General features: G+C 43.6%; 1 protein-coding gene across 2 annotated transcripts in view; it reads left to right on the plus strand.

Moving 5' to 3' along the window:
- Positions 1-16,059, plus strand: part of LOC133534961 (voltage-dependent calcium channel subunit alpha-2/delta-2-like) — a 107,216-nt gene that overhangs the window by 85,394 nt on the left and 5,763 nt on the right. For both annotated transcript variants that reach the window (XM_061874327.1, XM_061874326.1), the window contains exons 27-37: positions 5,303-5,401; positions 5,476-5,567; positions 5,640-5,687; positions 5,759-5,830; positions 6,067-6,219; positions 7,970-8,022; positions 10,136-10,191; positions 10,429-10,552; positions 12,659-12,768; positions 12,855-12,937; positions 15,781-15,893. In XM_061874327.1, coding sequence (XP_061730311.1) covers positions 5,303-5,401; positions 5,476-5,567; positions 5,640-5,687; positions 5,759-5,830; positions 6,067-6,219; positions 7,970-8,022; positions 10,136-10,191; positions 10,429-10,552; positions 12,659-12,768; positions 12,855-12,937; positions 15,781-15,876 — 986 coding nt within the window. In that variant the 3' untranslated portion in view covers positions 15,877-15,893. The remainder of the gene's footprint in view (positions 1-5,302; positions 5,402-5,475; positions 5,568-5,639; positions 5,688-5,758; positions 5,831-6,066; positions 6,220-7,969; positions 8,023-10,135; positions 10,192-10,428; positions 10,553-12,658; positions 12,769-12,854; positions 12,938-15,780; positions 15,894-16,059) is intronic.

Genomic DNA, 16,059 nt, shown 5'->3' on the forward strand with positions numbered 1-16,059 from the left:
TTTGGTGGATCTACACCTGATATCCACTGTAATGATAGCAACTACAGTAGCGTATCTAGTCGATACTACTTGTCACGCTTCGCGGCGCATTTGCTGCGCGGAGTTGCCACTTCGTGGATGCACACACGACCAGTCAGCAGGATTGCAGGTAGGAACAAGTTTTAATATAATAAAACAAAAGAACACTGGTGCAAAAAGGGGAAAAACAAAGCGCGTGCCAATGCACGGAAAGCTAATGCTAAAAACGTAGCAGGAAACAGAAAACATTAAACGACGTGCCACACGCACACGAAGCTAAGGCGGAACTTAGCACAAAATAATCTATGATACCAAATACAAACCGTGACGTGTTGCGAAAAGCAAACAATGGACCGAGGACGAACTAAGGAATCAGGTGGGCTTAAATACACAAATAATTATTAGAAACAGGTGTGTGACAGGAGCCCGTGAGGAGGAACACAATACGTTGCCATGGTGACTAACACAAACAAGGAAGTGCTCAAACAAGGATCGGCAGAGTCCAGAAACAAAACGTGAACAAAGACATAAAAAGGGCAAAACCATGAACGATCCGAGTCACGGATCGTGACACTACCCCCCCTTAAGGGGCAGATCCCAGATGCCCCAAAAACCCCAAAGTACAAAGAACACCCCCCCACCCACACACACACACACACAACAAGACAGTCCAAAAGAGAAGGGAGGGCGGAGGGAGGGCCTGGTGGAGGGTTGGAAAGTCCCGTGTCCCGAATCCACTGAGGACACCATAGGTGGCGGCGGCGGGTGGGACGCCGCTGCCACAAAAGTCTAGGTGGGCGGGCCCGCAGAGGCCACATCCGTGGCTGACGAGGGCCAGGGCGCGTCCTGCGGGGAGGACGTCTTGGGAAGGGCCACCACCGTGGCCCCCGTGGGGGTGGAAGCACCCGCTAAGGAGGAAGCCCGTGGTACGGCCACACACGTGGAGGTGGAAGCGCCCTGCGAGGAGGACGACCTGGGCACGGCCACACCCACATTCGACGCGGAGGGAGATGCGCCCGGCGTGGTTTTGGACCTGACGCTCGGCGTGGACTTGGGCGTCGACGTCGACTCGGGCGTCGACTTGGACTTTGACTTGGACTGGGACTCGGAGGCCGGCTTGCACCTGGACTGGGACTCGGAGGCCGGCTTGCACCTGGACTGGGACTCGGAGGCCGGCTTGCACCTGGACTGGGACTCGGAGGCCGGCTTGCACCTGGACTGGGACTCGGAGGCCGGCTTGCACCTGGACTGGGACTCGGAGGCCGGCTTGCACCTGGACTGGGACTCGGAGGCCGGCTTGCACCTGGACTGGGACTCGGAGGCCGGCTTGCACCTGGACTTGGACTCGGAGGCCGGCTTGCACCTGGACTTGGACCCGGAGGCCGGCTTGCACCTGGACTTGGACCCGGAGGCCGGCTTGCACCTGGACTTGGACCCGGAGGCCGGCTTGCACCTGGACTTGGACCCGGAGGCCGGCTTGCACCTGGACTTGGACCCGGAGGCCGGCTTGCACCTGGACTTGGACCCGGAGGCCGGCTTGCACCTGGACTTGGACCCGGAGGCCGGCTTGCACCTGGACTTGGACCCGGAGGCCGGCTTGCACCTGGACTTGGACCCGGAGGCCGGCTTGCACCTGGACTTGGACCCGGAGGCCGGCTTGCACCTGGACTTGGACCCGGAGGCCGGCTTGCACCTGGACTTGGACCCGGAGGCCGGCTTGCACCTGGACTTGGACCCGGAGGCCGGCTTGCACCTGGACTTGGACCCGGAGGCCGGCTTGCACCTGGACTTGGACCCGGAGGCCGGCTTGCACCTGGACTTGGACCCGGAGGCCGGCTTGCACCTGGACTTGGACCCGGAGGCCGGCTTGCACCTGGACTTGGACCCGGAGGCCGGCTTGCACCTGGACTTGGACCCGGAGGCCGGCTTGCACCTGGACTTGGACCCGGAGGCCGGCTTGCACCTGGACTTGGACCCGGAGTCCGGCTTGCACCTGGACTTGGACCCGGAGGCCGGCTTGCACCTGGACTTGGACCCGGAGGCCGGCTTGCACCTGGACTTGGACCCGGAGGCCGGCTTGCACCTGGACTTGGACCCGGAGGCCGGCTTGCACCTGGACTTGGACCCGGAGGCCGGCTTGCACCTGGACTTGGACCCGGAGGCCGGCTTGCACCTGGACTTGGACCCGGAGGCCGGCTTGCACCTGGACTTGGACCCGGAGGCCGGCTTGCACCTGGACTTGGACTGGGAGGCCGGCTTGCACCTGGACTTGGACTGGGAGGCCGGCATACACTTGGACCTTGAGGTCGAGCCCGGCGTGGTGCCGGCGTGGGAGGTTGGCGTGGTGCCGGTACTGGGATTAGCCTTAGCCGTGGACTTGGCGTTGGAGGTTGACGTGGTGCTGGCACTGGGGCTAGCCTTGGACATGGACTTGTCATTGGGCTAGGTGCTAGCATTGGTGCAGGTGGCTCGTCTGTTGGTGCGGGCGGAGCCAGCGGCAAGGCAGGCAAAAACCTCAATGGAAGGAGGTCTGCCTGTGCCACTGACAGCCATCAGGAAGCAGATTCCAGATGCCAGATGGACCTGGTGGGGGGGGCATTTGTGCGAGCTTGGAGGCAGTCGAGGGCATGGGAGGGTGGGCGGGCGCTTGGAAGCCTGGGAGCTGGCCTTGTGCGTGTGCGCTGCACGCGTCCCTCAGGCAGATTTACAGCGGGTGCCGGGGAGGAAAAGCCACATGGAAAGCACCTGGCAGTCGCTGCTGAGGGGAAAGTCGTGCACTCCTATTGTGCACGCCCCTGCGCGGCGCCTGGCCGCTGCTGGAGTCCTCTCGTCGTGGGTGGTGTGACGTCACCGCGCGGCGTGCAGCGCGCTGAGGGGAATGTCGGGGTGGCTTGAGACTGGGAGCGAAAGCGTTCCTCCGCGTCCGCTATCTTCGCCATGAATAGCTCCCAAACCACCACTGCTTCGGCCGGGAGATCCTCTTCCGGCAGCTCAATGTCGTCCTCGCTCTCCCATGGCCAAGAGTCTGCTCGGAGCTCCCGGAAGATCTCCATTTCTTCTTTCTCGGAGAGGAACACCTGCTCTGGCTGGGGCTGGAGGAGTGCGAAGTGGCTTTTGGCTCGGTCCATTCTGTCACGCTTCGCGGCGCACTTGCTGCGCGGAGTTGCCACTTCGTGGATGCACACACGGCCAGTCAACAGGATTGCAGGTAGGAACAAGTTTTAATATAATAAAACAAAAGAACACTGGTGCAAAAAGAGGGAAAAAAAGTGCGTGCCAACGCACGGAAAGTTAATGTTAAAAACGTAGCAGGAAACAGAAAACATCAAACGACGTGCCGCACGCACGTGAAGCTAAGGCAGAACTTAGCACAAAATAATCTATGATACCAAATACAAACCGTGACGCGTTGCGAAAAGCAAACAATGGACCGAGGACGAACTAAGGAATCAGGTGGGCTTAAATACACAAATAATTATTAGAAACAGGTGTGTGACAGGAGCCCGTGAGGAGGAACACAATACGTTGCCATGGTGACTAACACAAACAAGGAAGTGCTCAAACAAGGATCGGCAGAGTCCAGAAACAAAACGTGAACAAAGACATAAAAAGGGCAAAACCATGAACGATCCGAGTCACGGATCGTGACACTACTAAGATTACGTCGATATTGTTTGGCATCACAACATCTTCTTTCATTTTTTTTTTTTATTTATGTTACGTTAAATTATGTTTAGAAACTCAGGAAATATGTCCCTGGACACATGAGGACTTTGAATATGACCAATGTATGATCCTGTAACTACTTGGTATCGGCTCAATACCTAAATGTGTGGTATCATCCAAAACTAATTTAACCAAACAACAGAATAATAAATGATTATTACATTTTAACAGAAGTGTAGATAGAACATGTTAAAAGCGAAAGGAAGCAGATATTAACAGTAAATGAAAAAGTAGATTGATAATTTATTTTGTACCCCTTTTCCTTAATAACTTTGACAAAATAATAGAATGGAAAATGACACAATATGTTACGACATACATCAGCAACTAAATTAGGAGCCTTTGTTTGCTTACCTACTAATTAAAGACAAGTTGTCTTGTATGTTCACTATTTTATTTAAGGACAAACTTGCAGTAAGAAATATATGTTTAATGTACCCTAAGATTTTTTGTTAAAATAAAGCCAATGATGCAATTTTTCTGGTCCCCTTTATTTAGAAAAGTACTGTAAAGTATCGAAATAATTTTGGTACCGGTACCAAAATATTGGTATCGGGACAACACTAGTACCAATGTGTCATTATTTTCTCATTGCATGGTGCTTTTAGCTCTATTTTTCATGCTTTTTTTTCGCTGCCGCCCGATTGTAGCTGAGATAGGCACAAGCGCCCCCCGCGACCCCAAAGGCGAATAAGCGGTAGAAAATGGATGTATGGATAAAAAAACAGCTACGTTTCATGGGTGGCCCGCATTTGTTGGTAGTGTGACACATATATAATAAATGACAAAATATGTTATATTAAATTATTACAATATATATGTAGTGTAACAATTTAACTCATGTGAAAGAGTCCTTCAATGCACAATTTCATTTGTACATTCCCTAGATTCATACGCATGGGCAGATGCAGGGGTGCATGAAATCCAATGGGGAGCATGTCTTGCTAGAACACCGGTAGGAAATGCTGGCACTTGATAGAAAAGTGCCTCCAGACTCTAATTAGCTGTTAGGCCTGCTAGTATGACTCCAGAGCAGCGTGTTGTGCAAATGTCCAAGGGCGTCGAGGGAGTTTAATTTCGATTGTAAATGTCTAAATCCAGGAAGGTGTTATTGAAAAACAATAAAAAAAAATAATAAAAAAAACCGTCTTTTTTAGCCGCAGTCTTTGTAAGTTTCCAAAACACCGTCGTAGCAATGCTGTTGTTTCAGGTGGCTGAAAATGTTTGATGTTTTTTTCCCCTCCTCGCGGAATGTTTGCAGAGCGTCTAGTGCAAATAGCACACAACATGTCTTCCTCTGAAACACTGAAGAAGTCCCACATTATCAACACTGTTTGTTTACAATATGACAGAATGGTGCGTACTGGAGAAGAAAAGGAGCGCTTGATTTGCTCACCCAAACCCACCCATAGCACATTACGGGTAATCTTATTGCAGCTATTTTTGAATGTTATCGGATTTGTCGGTACCTTGTTAGATTCAATTATCGCTTGATAATTCTCTGTCTGATATCTTTCCTGCACACCCATTTTTTATCTAACATTTGGGTTGTTGACAGCTTTGGATGACCTGTTAGGACCAGAAAACAGCACAGTTGGAATCCTGGTTAGTTCAGCTGTGGAGGTTAATCTAGGAGGCAAACTCCTCAAACCTGCTGGTAAGAAAATTGTACTTAAGTCGTTTTTTAAAATCTTGCTTGATTGCACGCACGTGTGACTTAAATGGTCTTAGTGGTGGGAGTGAAGCTGGACCTGGAAGCATGGGTGGACAAATTCAAGATCCTGGCCAGCAATGTGTCAGACAGTCGACAAGGCTCACATAAGGTACAAGTTGAACAATATTGACTTTTTAAAGATAATACTGTATGATTGTCATATCTAGAGTTTTGTTGACAGTGTGGACCATCCAGGAGTTGTGAGATGGACTGCGAGGTCAACACTGACGTGAGGCTCAGTTCCCACAATGAAATTGTCATTAATGGACAATGTCTTGAAGATGTCTTTGTTGTCTGTAGGACCTCCTCTGCTACCTTGTCGACGATGGTGGCTTCCTGGTTATGTCCAATCAAAGAGATCACTGGAAAAAGGTCAGTAACCAAAATAAAGCCACAACAAAGCCAATGTGTGCTGCAGTATGTGCACATTATTAATGGAAGTATGTCAAGTATGTTTTAGAATGTGAATATAAGAGCAACATTTGTGTTGTTGGTATTTGCAGCATGTTTTCATTGCATGCGTTTTATGGAGTTGTGTGTTTTTGGATCATTTAGATAGGAACTTGTATGCTCAACCACCATGTGGCGCTGTTTCCCCTTCCTCACAGATAGGCCTATTTTTTGGAGAGGTGGACCCTTACTTGATGCACGCCCTCTACAACAACTCCATCTTCAACCGACACCAGACTTTCCACTTTCAGTCAGCGTGTGAGCCGGTCAGCAGCAGCCACACAGGGGCAGCACCGAGACGTTTCTTTGTGGTCAGCGTTGTGCTTCTTTATAGCTCAGATACCACGATTCAAAGCTGTATTACAGCATTTAGAGTCATAAACATACATACAATAGGGCTGGGCAATTAAACTACATCAATATATATCACGATAGACACATAGCCGATAAAATAATGCGTCAAATAAAATGTTAGATTTTTTTTTCTTAGTGGGAAGAAACCCGAAGTTGCATAGCAAAGTTAGTTGCATGAACAAAGGTAATCGCTCTCTGTTAACCAAGCAACACAGGAAGTCATCGCTGATCAGTAGGAATGACAGGTAACCGTATCATTTATCAGGTTTGGTTGCGCCATCTTGTTTTCTTGCGATTGATTCTTTGCATGGAGTGAGAACAGAAACTAAAAATGAGTGCTGCAGAGAGCAAATAACTGTTGATAAAACAGGAAAACTCACCTCAACAGTATGATAGTTTTTTGGATTTTTCAAACGGACCGTAGTTAGACCAATGTGGTCTGTAAATTATGCAAGGCACTTGTCCCCACCAAGACCTGTAATAACACACCACCTTAGCCACGCTCACCTTTTAGAGCACAGCCGTAACTTCCTGGGACTAAACCTGCAGAAAATTGCTCTTCCCAGGTTTTTCTGTGTTCACATTAAAGATAAAGTTAAAGTACCAATGATTGTCACACACCCACTATGCATTATTTTACACTTTAAGCATTTCTTACATATTCCAAAGTTTTACACCTTCATTTTAAGAGGTTATTAAGTGTACAATGTGATTTTAAAATGTTGTTTACATTGATTGTTTTCTATGGTTATGGTGAATTTTGCTTACATTGAGTGTTTTCTATAGTTATGGTGAATTTTGCTTACATTGAGTGTTTTCCATGGTGGTGTTGACATTTCCTTTCCTTTCTGCCTTGATAGCTGAGGGAAGTATAATAAAGTTAAAAGTTAAAGTACCAATGATTGTCACACACACACACTAGGTGTTGCGAAATTATTGTCTGCATTTGACCCATCACCCTTGATAACCCCCTGGGAGGTGAGGTGAGCATTGGGCAGCAGCGGTGGCCGTGCCAAGGAATCATTTTTGGTGATTTAACCCCCAATTCCAACCCCTGATGCTAAGTGCAAAGCATGGAGGTGAGGGGTCCCATTTTTATAGTATTTGGTATGACTCGGCCGGGGTTTGAACTCACAACCTACCGATCTCAGGGCGGACACTCTAACCACTAGGCCACTGAAAAAGGCCAAAAGAAGGTTACATTTAAAAAATTAATATTTACATTTAAATGTATTTTTTGCCCGTTTTTTTTAAATCGATATTAACCGAAATAAAACAGTTATATCGCCCAGCTCTAACATAGGGTATGTGCTCCTGCCAGGCCTCCCCATCCTTTTTCTGCTTTGTTGGGCGGAGTCCTTCCCGCTTTTAAGCAGTTTCCCTCTTTTGTACTCAGTGATCACCATTTACTCAAAAGGCCAAAAGAAGGTTACATTTAAAAAATAAATATTTACATTTAAATTTATTTTTTGCCCGTTTTTTTTTTAATCGATAATAACCGAAATAAAACAGTTATATCGCCCAGCCCTAACATAGGGTATGTGCTCCTGCCAGGCCTCCCCATCCTTTTTCTGCTTTGTTGGGCGGAGTCCTTCCCGCTTTTTAAGCAGTTTCCCTCTTTTGTACTCAGTGATCACCATTTACTCTAACTTTCATCTGATTTTTGTGAAACTCCAACCGTTGCTTTCTGCTTGATGCTCCCTGCAGCCGTCCATTGCCGACATGCTCAACTTGGCCTGGTGGACATCTACATTGGCCTGGTGAGATATTAAAAATGTAAAATGTTAATACATTTAATGTACTTTATTTCATATCAGCTGAGAGCATAGCATGCAGCTTACTCTTTAAAGCAGGCATGGGCAATTATTTTGACTCGGGGCCAAATTTAGAGAAAAAAAATGTGTCTGGGGGCCGGTATATCTATTTTAAGGAGAACAAATACAAAACCTCATTATAAAGTGTAATTGAATGCTAAAAATGTTATGACAGACCGCCTTAAAAACGAAATGGAATTCAAATGTTTTCTATGAACGATGAAACCTTGAATATTGAGAAAATATGAACGTCACCCCCCTCTCAATTGACATATTTTATATTCAAGCCAAATAAAACACAAATGCAACAAACACAGCAAAATATGAACGCAAAGGGTAAAACATAAACCCACCAACAATCTGATATACCTGATATATCACTAAGCTTTAGAACTTAGTTGTAAAAAATCTCCTTCCGCGTCGGTCCCTGACACCCGCATTTCAGGCTGGCCGCTCTGGAAACACTCTGTGGAAACGCTGCCCCACCCACACTGCTTGGTGCCTCGTCTGACTTGCTGTGACGTAGATTACTATTGTAACTCGTAAGGTTGTACGGTATATGAGTTTTAGTATAGTACCGCGATACTAATGAATCATATTCAGTACCATACCGCCTCTGAAAAGTACTGGTGCGCCACCCGGTAAGATTTTTTTGTTAAAATAAAGCCAATAATGCATATTTTTCTGGTCCCCTTTAATTAGAAAAGTATCGAAATAATATTGGTATCAGGACAACACTAGTCACCAAAATATACAAAAGCGCAGATTTCAAGCATTGAAATATTAACTAACGGTCATTAGAAAACATCACTGCACATCATAATGGCAGCTACACTTTCCATCTTTACGATCTAAAAAATATTATTTGGGAATGTCCGGCGGGCCAGATTGAAAAGTTTAACGGGTCGCATTTGGCCCCCGGGCCTTACTTTGCCAATGTCTGCTTTAAAGCTATCACAACTGTGTCAAAACTCTGAGTGCAATTATCTCAGCTTGAAGTTGTTTATTGAGGACAATTTACTTAATTTTGTATTATATGAACATGGCTTCATGTGATCTACAGATGAGATTTATGTCTCTCTGAAAGGAGCTGGATCTTGAAAAGACTGGCTCGTTTTTATTATTCATTATAATGTCTTCCGCTTTATTTACGATTTATTTTTTAGATTTTTTTCTCCAGAAGTTATTTGTTTTTATTAGGAGGCAATCATTGTCAGTAGTTATAAGATAAGATCTTAATACATTTTTTTTTACCAAAATGTTATTATTATAATTTTATCGAGGTTGTGTTTTCATGGTAAAGGTTCCATAAGGTGGTACCTTCTAATGCTTGGACAATGAGATCACTAATTACAATTTTCTCTCACCTAAGAAGCTTTGTGGCGTCGTAAAAACTAGACGGGCTACAGACTACCTTAATAGGGGCGGTTTAGCTCGGTTGGTAGAGTGGCCGTGCCAGCAACTTGAGGGTTGCAGGTTCAATTCCTGCTTCCGCCATCCTAGTCGCTGCCGTTGTGTCCTTGGGCAAGACACTTTACCCACCTGCTCCCAGTGCCACCCACATTGGTTTGAATGTAATTTAGATATTGGGTTTCACTATGTAAAGCACTTTGAGTCACTGGAGAAAAAGCGTTATATAAATATAATTCACCTCACTTCACTTAATACAAATCAACTTTAGAGGAAAAACAGCCTACAAATAATACATCTAGAATACTCTGTGTATAAAAAAAATAACTATAAATTTGCACACTATATAAATGGAGTGAATGCAAAAGAATATTCCCCTACACCTAAACTAGGCTACCTAACAAAACAACTAACCAGACAAGTGCATTCAAATGTAGCTCCAGTGCGTTTCCTTTGACTCATGGCCCATTTTGTGAAATTTTCAAACAGTGGGACTGCGGTCCAGTTAGGTGGTGCACATATGAAGGCGATTTGCATTTAAAAACGTCTTGCAACTGCGTATCAGTTCAAGTCGTTTACCTGAAAGAGACGTTCAAAAGACTCGACTCGTTTGTGAGAGTCACATCACTAAATGTGACCTCTTCTTCAGGTCGTTGATGCAGCAGCTGCTTCACGGACTAGCGCACTACAGCTGGCTGCAGCAAGGTGAGAGTGTCTCTTTAAAAGGTGTCAAAGTGGATATAATTTAAGTATACTATTTTCCAAGAAGACATCTAAATGTATTAATTAATATTTACATCTACAAATTATACAAAACAGCAAACCCTGAATTTTAAAAAGTACATATGTATATGCAATATGTACCCCTGAATAGGTGCTAGTGGTAGAAACACATGTTCTTTCTCCTTGTGCACGTACTGTTAAAGTGTGCCTTGTTTCCAGGTAAGATCCTAGCAGAAGGCTTTGAGATGAAAACCAGCAGCTGTGTGACTATCCAGAGCCAGTTCTCCTTCACAAACACCACCAACTCGTACAACGTGCTGCAGGACTGTGGCAACTGCTCACGGTGTGTGTGGAATGTTCTCTTACCTTCATATTAGTACATACTGTACATATATACTAGTGCGGGGTGGCCAACCAGTCAGAGACCAAGAACCACATTTTTTACTGCGTTACCGCAAAAAGCCACATCATATACATGGACACACGTGATACTATTCTGATTGGCGAACTTGCAGTCACTCAGCGGGTGGGAGGAAAAAAATAAGCCTCTTGCGATTATTTATCGCACTAATTAAAATCTTGATGTCGATTCGTAAGAGCCGCATGAAACAAGGCAAAGACCCGCTTGCCCTGAACTAAACAATGTCGAGACAGTCACTTAAAACAGCGACTAGGAGCTAAAGCTACTAATAACAATCCATAGACCGACATCATATCTCATCTGCTTGTGTTGTGAACAACATCATTGATGAATGATTCATGTGCAAACAGAACAGTGGTCGCATCTTAAGGGGTGCTCTCTTTTTTGTAACAAGTGAGTTGGCTTTTTACTCGTGGGAACAACAACACAGCACAATTCCCCCCTTCACAATAATATTGCAGTGCACCACATCCGGTCTGACTGCGCTAACAAAGTAAAGGTTTCAATAAAGTACCTTACACAATCATATGTACAGCATCCATCCATCCATCCATTTTCTACCGCTTATTCCCTTTCGGGGTCGCGGGGGGCGCTGGCGCCTATCTCAGCTACAATCGGGCGGAAGGCGGGGTACACCCTGGACAAGTCGCCACCTCATCGCAGGGCCAACACAGATAGACAGACAACATTCACACTCACATTCACACACTAGGGCCAATTTAGTGTTGCCAATCAACCTATCCCCAGGTGCATGTCTTTGGAAGTGGGAGGAAGCCGGAGTACCCGGAGGGAACCCACGCATTCACGGAGAGAACATGCAAACTCCACACAGAAAGATTCCGAGCCTGGATTTGAACCCAGGACTGCAGGACCTTCGTATTGTGAGGCAGACGCACTAACCCCTCTGCCACCGTGAAGCCCTATGTACAGCATGTATTGATACTTTCAGTTTAGTTCAGTTCAGTTTCAATTTATTTCGAACATGCATACGATACAATGTAATGCATCACACAATTGCAGCACGTCCAAAACATTAACCAAAGTGTTATGCTTTGAACTAAAATACTGGTCAAAATTGTCCGAAGATCTTTTGCACCGAACAATGTGGGAATTTTTGCATTTAATCAATTTTATTAAATGTTATTTGACACAAAAATACACACTCTATGGTAGTAAAATATGTGTAATGGGTAAAAAAAAAAAAAAGAAATGGGGCAGCACGGATGTCCTGAGTAGTCTTGGGTTCAATCCCGGGCTCGGGATCTCTCTGTGTGGAGTTTGCATGTTCTCCCCGTGACTGCGTGAGTTCCCTCCTGGTACTCCGGCTTCCTCCCACTTCCAAAGACATGCACCTGGGGATAGGTTGATTGGCAGCACCACATTGGCCCTAGTGTGTGAATGTGAGTGTGAATGTTGTCTGTCTATCTGTGTTGGCCCTCTGATGAGGTGGCGACTTGTCCAGGGTGTACCCCGCCTTCCGCCCGATTGTAGCTGAAATAGGCACCAACGCCCCCCGCGACCCCAAAAGGGATTCCCGGTAGGAAATGGATGGATAGGTAAAAAAACGGAATAAAAAAAATGCAAAATCATAATTTTATAGTTTTTTTTTATATTGCTATTGTTATTTTAATGTATTGTTACTGCTATTATTATTTAACTTGCAGTTTATTCATTACTAAATTATATTCAGGGTTTTTTTAAACTATATTTAAATTTGAATTTTGGTGTTACATTAAATAGTCATGTTTTCAAATTAATGAATAATCATGTAAACAAAAAATAATCGTTATTGTTATTTTTGCTGTAATCGTCCAACCCTATGTTATATGTTAAAATGTTCTGATTAAATTGATGCCAAATCCTTTGAATGGGGGGCACTGTTTAGTAATGTGAGTTTCTCGTGGTACGAGCTGCGTCACGTAACCAATTAAACTTGTACCCCGATGTTCCACTGACTGCACATGCATGTATAAATACTTAAAGTGCGTGTACTGCAGTAACATGATTTCTGTCTGTCTCTTTCATCAGGCTATTCCATGCCAAGCGAATAGAAAACACCAACCTCCTCTTTGTGGTTGCTGAGACGCTTCCATGCAGCTCCTGTGAGATAGAGAGACTAAGCCAAGTCAGGACCGTGTGTATCCTTTCTGTCACATGCACACACACTGCATCCATCTTGTAAAGCACAAAGTTACTGTTCATCCCCTCAACTGACAACACTCAGTCCAGGAGGAGAATCCTTGTGACGTACTGAGCAATGCACGATATCGGAGAGGCCCGACAAGCTGCCTGGACTACAGTGCCTTAGTGAGTATGCACGCACGCGCGCACACACACACACACATACTAAGATTTGCACAATCTAAACTGTCAGTAGTCCACAACGTCTTCTCTGTGGTTGCAGTAGCATAATGACGCAGGTAGAGATGAATATCAGAATCAGATCGTTTACATTTTAACGGATACTAATGCTTGAACGGTGCCCAAGCCAACACTGCTGTAAGCCAACATGTGGCACACTCACTAACTTTATTGACACTGCACTGACACTGTTACTGTTTCATAGCAGTGCAATATATATATATATATATATATATATATATATATATATATATATATATATATATATATATATATATATATATATATATATATATATATATATATATGCAGCCCTTTGAGACACTAGTGATTTAGGGCTATATAAGTAAACATTGATTGATTGATTGATATATATATATATATATATATATATATATATATATATATATATATATATACATACATATATATACATATATATATATGTATATATATATATATACATATATATATATGTATATATATATATACATACATATATATATACGTATGTATGTATATATGCATATATGTATGTATATATATATATATGTGTGTATATGTATGTATGTATATATATATATATATATATATATATATATATATATATATACATACCGGTATACATATATTTTTTTTTTTCAGACTATAAGGCACACTTAAAATCCTTTAATTCACTCAAAAATCAAAAATCGACAGTGTGCCTTTAACCCGGTGCGCCTAATGTATGTAATAGTTCTGGCTGTGCTTACCGACCTCGAAGCACTTTTACGAACCCCGTCTCCACGGATAGTCTCAAATAACACCATAAAAAGATGCTTGATTTGTTGCTGGTCGTTTTCAATAAAGAAAAAGTCACTACAAGTGTTCGAGAGGACTCTAGTAACTTGAAACAAAGTACATTGTACAATAAGCAGCAACAATTGAAACATTTAGCAAGACGATATACAAACACCGTTTCCATATGAGTTGGGAAATTGTGTCAGATGTAAATATAAACGGAATACAATGATTTTCAAATCCTTTTCAACCCATATTCAATTGAATGCACTACAAAAACAAGATATTTGATGTTCAAACTCATAAACTTTATTTTTTTTTGCAAATAATAACTAACTTAGAATTTCATGGCTGCAACACGTGGCAAAGTAGTTGGGAAAGGACATGTTTACCACTGTCTTACATCATCTTTTCTTTTAACAACACTCAATAAACGTTTGGGAACTGAGGAAACTAATTGTTGAAGCTTTGAAAGTGGAATTCTTTCCCATTTTAGTTTTATGTAGAGCTTCAGTCGTTCAACAGTCGGGGTCTCCGCTGTCGTATTTACACTTCATAATGCGCCACAGTTTTTTGATGGGGGACAGGTCTTCCTCTTTGTTCTGAAGGACACGACGTCCTCTGTTTCCAAATATAATTTGAAATGTGGACTCGTCAGACCATAGAACACCTTTCCACTTTGCATCAGTCCATCATAGGTGAGCCCCGGCCCAGCCAAGCCGGCGGCATTTCAGGATATTGTTGATAAATGGGTTTGGCTTTGCATAGTAGAGTTTTAACTTGCACTTACAGATGTAGCGACCAACTGTAGTTACTGACAGTGGTTTTATGAAATGTTCCTGAGCCCATGTGATGGTATCCCTTACCCACTGATGTCGGTTTTTGATGCAGTACCGCCTGAGGGATCAAAGGTTCATAATATCATCGCTTACGTGCAGTGATTTCTCCAGATTCTCTGAACTTTTTTGATGATTTTACGGACCATAGATGGTAAAATCCCTAAATTCCCTGCAATAACTTTTTGAGAATGTTTTAAAACTGTTCGACAATTTGCTTACAGAGTTTGTCCCTCACCCCATCCTTGTTTGTGAATTACTTAACATTTCATGGAAGCTGCTTTTATACACAATCATGGCGCCCAACTGTTCCCAAATAGCCTGCACACCTGTGGGATGTTCCATATAAGTGTTTGATGAGCATTCCTTAACTTTATCAGTATTTATTGCCACCTTTCCCAACTTCTTTGTCACGTGTTGCTGGCATCAAATTCTAAAGTTAATGATTATTTGCACAAAAAAAAAAATCAAAAGTGAGCCACGTAAATAAGACCGCCCACAAAACGGCGCATCCTGAAGCGACTGTCAGAAAGCGGCTTGAAGATGATCTGTAAAACATAATCCATGCAACATTTTGACCAAAAAACCACCAATACCCGTTATGTAGACGACAAGGAAGTTTTTTCAATTTAGAAAAAAAATCATAATATGACCCCTTTAATGCACCTTAAAAACGGTGTGCCTTTTGTATGAAAAAAAGACCTGAATAAACCCGCTCATCGGCAGTGCGCCCTATGGTCCAGGAAAATACGGTAATCGTTTGTGCGGGCACCAAAGGAACTTTTGGGTGTTTGCATGCTGGCAAAGAAGCACAAACAGACAACAGTTGAGCTTGTCGCTTTTGTTGTTTTAGCTTGTTAGTGAATACAAAGTTAATCCATCATCCCCGTTTTATGTTTGTTTGATATACAGTACTGTATAGCACTTTATGTTGTGTTCAAACTGTACTGAGCTAAAATATTGACCATGTCAAGGCTGGAATCCATTATTCACATTTAGATTGTCGAATATAGAGAAATTTGCTTTGCGTTAAGAACATGTACGAACCCTGTTCAAGAAACAATACATTTTGAAAATCGCGGTTCCACTGTAATGGCTATGTAATTTTTTTTTTTTTTTTTTTTTTACATTTTGAAAATGGCTTTCAAGTTGTCTCGTTGTCTGTCATTGCAGGAGAATACTTCCCAGTGTGGAGGGGCTCATTTATTGCAGCCCTCCATGGTGGTTCTGCTTGTCCTTCAAATCATTCTTCCTTGCATACACCTTTGACAGGTGCTGCCAACCAGGTACACAAAGCGAGAGCATCTCTTCTTTCTCTCATTCCAACCACAAAGCAACGCCAAGGTGGGAGACCAAAAAAGAACAAAAAATATCGGAGGCTTAGCCCATCGGCTTGTTTTGCCAAAACTTTAGCGCCAAATGAGGTAATTTGGAATTCCTTATTACTTTTAA

Source organism: Nerophis ophidion, linkage group LG16 (genome assembly GCF_033978795.1).
Source record: "Nerophis ophidion isolate RoL-2023_Sa linkage group LG16, RoL_Noph_v1.0, whole genome shotgun sequence".
NCBI lineage: Eukaryota > Metazoa > Chordata > Actinopteri > Syngnathiformes > Syngnathidae > Nerophis > Nerophis ophidion.